This window comes from Rattus rattus, chromosome 1 (assembly GCF_011064425.1).
Source record: "Rattus rattus isolate New Zealand chromosome 1, Rrattus_CSIRO_v1, whole genome shotgun sequence".
Classification (NCBI taxonomy): domain Eukaryota; kingdom Metazoa; phylum Chordata; class Mammalia; order Rodentia; family Muridae; genus Rattus; species Rattus rattus.
This window is the reverse complement of record NC_046154.1, coordinates 16,722,721-16,725,396: the sequence shown is the minus strand read 5'-3', so window position 1 is coordinate 16,725,396 and position 2,676 is coordinate 16,722,721. Positions and strand designations below refer to the sequence as shown.

General features: G+C 58.4%; 1 protein-coding gene across 7 annotated transcripts; it reads left to right on the top strand.

Moving 5' to 3' along the window:
* Nucleotides 1-2,207, top strand: Hspb7 (heat shock protein family B (small) member 7). 7 transcript variants are annotated; one of them, XM_032887892.1, is made up of 3 exons: nt 1-199; nt 691-806; nt 2,028-2,207. In XM_032887892.1, the coding sequence occupies exons 1-3, from the start codon at nt 1-3 to the stop codon at nt 2,205-2,207; spliced, it is 495 nt and encodes a 164-aa protein (XP_032743783.1). The 7 variants fall into 7 exon arrangements, with proteins under 7 accessions (XP_032743783.1, XP_032743775.1, XP_032743800.1 ...); XM_032887884.1 differs by having other exon boundaries at nt 673-791; XM_032887909.1 differs by having other exon boundaries at nt 673-806; nt 2,070-2,207.
* The last annotated feature ends 469 nt before the right edge of the window (nt 2,208-2,676 follow it).

The following is a 2,676-nucleotide window of genomic DNA, read 5'->3' as shown; positions in this document are numbered from 1 at the left end:
ATGAGCCATCGGACCTCCTCCGCCTTCAGAGCGGAGAGGAGCTTCCGTTCCTCCTCTTCTTCCTCCTCCTCCTCCTCTTCTTCTTCGGCCTCCCGTGCCCTTCCAGCCCAGGACCCACCCATGGAGAAGGCCTTGAGCATGTTTTCAGAGGATTTTGGCAGTTTCATGCTGCCTCACTCGGAGCCCCTGACCTTCCCAGGCAAGTGCTGGGGCTCTGAGGGGAGAGGAGGGGCACAGGTGAGGGACATCTGCTCCACCACCCACCTACCAGGAATAGGTGCTGCATGGGTTACAGCCACATGTGGCTGCCAAGACAGACCTGGCCACCCAGACAGATGTGACTGGGAAACAGGTGGGCCACCTGGGACCCTAGGGGTGAGATGTGATTCAAACAGTCCCACATGGCCAGTGTCATAACGGGAACCCTGGAGGTTGGTGCTGGGACCGAGGGCCGATTGGCCCCTCAGAGCTTCCAGGTCTAGGTCAAAATTGCTAAAGGAGGGACTCGTGTGCATAGACCACCTCACTCCATCCCTCAGGGACAAGGTAGGCCACAAGAGGGGCTGCTGTCTGGGAGAACCACTCATTTCCCCAAGAGACGAGCAGAGATCCGGGGGGGTCTGAGGGTCAGGCTTGCTCGGTGACCAACTTACAAAGCAGCCTTGTCCACAGCCCGTCCCGGGGGACAAGGAAACATCAAGACTCTCGGGGATGCCTACGAGTTTACCGTGGACATGAGAGACTTCTCCCCTGAAGACATCATCGTCACCACCTCCAACAACCACATCGAGGTGCGGGCTGAGAAGGTGAGTCTGGCCCCTGGCTCACCCCAGGGTCCCCCACCTTCGCTCCTGCAATCTGACAGTCTAGCCGGTTCTGCCCGCCCTACTTGTCACCTGTCTTTTTAAGACTTCATACCCTGATGTGTGTTCCTTCCCTGTTGTACTCACCCAGAGCAAACTGCAGCCCTGTCCCTGTGGGCTCAAAGGTCAGGGACCTTTACACATCCCTCTCCAACCTAAGGTTCACAGGACCTGTCTTTGGGGAACATGCATGGCACCCAAGGGCCGGCTAGGGATGGGCGAGGGATCTTGGGATGTGGGCAAGAGAGGAACCCGAGTGATTGAGACATAAGGGGGTGAGGAGACCAGGAGAGTGACCCAGGTGGAAAGTGACCACAGTGGAGTAAGAACAGCTCCCTGACACAGGGTAGAGGAGGTGGCAATGACACACCCAACCTGGGTAGCATGGTCCATTCTTATCACATCTTTCCCTCGCCTTCATCCCAGAGCCAAAAGGGTGGGTCCTGTCTTTGGCACCTCCATACTGGGCCTGAGGCTGAGGGTCACATCCATCCTATACCTCATGTACTTCACCAGAATCTCAGGGTGCCTAGCTCATCAGAGAAGTCATTGCCAGCACAGACAGCGGCTGCCACAGCCCTTAGGCAAGCCGTGCTGATTCTTAGAGGATATTTACCAAAGCTTTCTTGCCACCCCCAAGCCTGGCTGGCTCCCCTAACTCAGGCTGGCCACTGGGAAACCCTGCCAGAGGTTCGAGGACTGAGCCACTGGCTGCACGTGCCAGCCCCACGTCCCAAGAGTGACTCAGCCGGTCGACTCCACTGGACGCTATGTGCTAACTGGGCTGCGGGGGAGGGCGGTGGCCCTGGTCGGTGGACACTCAGGGTGCCTGGGGATCCAGAGGGCACAGCTGTGTCATCTCCCCACTATGGCTCGAGAGTCCCAGACTTCCAGTCACTGCTGTAGCAACTCAGCCCTTATTGAGCCCCACCCAACCCCACTCTATACCCAGCTTCCCTCGGGACCCCTAGAATGCCTCTGCACAGCCCTTGGCTCCTGGCCATCCCAACACCCTGGTCAGATCTTTCGCACCTGATAGCTGAATCCCTCGTCATAGAGCGGGGTAACTGAGGACAGAGAGCAAAAGAGAGATTCTGGATCACCAGGACCCAGGGTGGGGCTAAGGCTGGGGCAGCCATTCCTGACCTGTCATCCGTTCCCTAGCTGGCAGCTGATGGCACAGTCATGAACACCTTTGCTCACAAGTGCCAGCTACCAGAGGATGTGGACCCTACGTCGGTGACCTCGGCCCTGAGGGAGGATGGCAGCCTCACCATTCGAGCACGTCGTCACCCACACACAGAACATGTCCAGCAGACCTTCCGGACGGAGATAAAAATCTGAGGGTCTCCCCACCCCTGGCCTTCCCCCATCTCCTCCCCCACTGGCCTGCTGGTGAGGTCGCCATGACCCCTGACAATGGCCTCCCCCAGAACATCTCAGCCTAGGCCCCAGTCACTCCACACACTCTTAGGCCCCAGGTGGGTCACCCCCCGTCCTCTCTACCCAAGGCAATCCAGGGACCCGCTTACCCTCACCCAGATAGGCCCTCCCTATCTTAGTTTACAATAGAGGGGCTGAGGTAGCCACTTGGGGAGCAAGATGAAGACGGAGTCCATAACACAGGGTGGCATCAATGGCATTTCTGCAGGGCAGGGGACCAGGGGCCCTCCCAGCAAGGGGAATATGAGAGACTGGCCACAAGCAGTGCTTCTGGCCCATGCAGACTGCCTCAGGGAAGGCAGAGAGACAGCCATGACTGTCACCTCCCTTGTAACTCTCGAAGCCTCAAACCCAGGGCTACCTGTCACCC

Excerpts from the sequence above, each read along its gene's own strand:
- Hspb7 (XM_032887868.1), top strand. The coding sequence starts at position 1 with ATGAGCCATCGGACCTCCTCCGCCTTCAGAGCGGAGAGGAGCTTCCGT. Across the intron at positions 200-657 it reads GGAGCCCCTGACCTTCCCAG|CAGCCTTGTCCACAGCCCGT; the intron begins GCAAGTGCTGGG and ends CAACTTACAAAG. Across the intron at positions 807-2,027 it reads TCGAGGTGCGGGCTGAGAAG|CTGGCAGCTGATGGCACAGT; the intron begins GTGAGTCTGGCC and ends TCCGTTCCCTAG.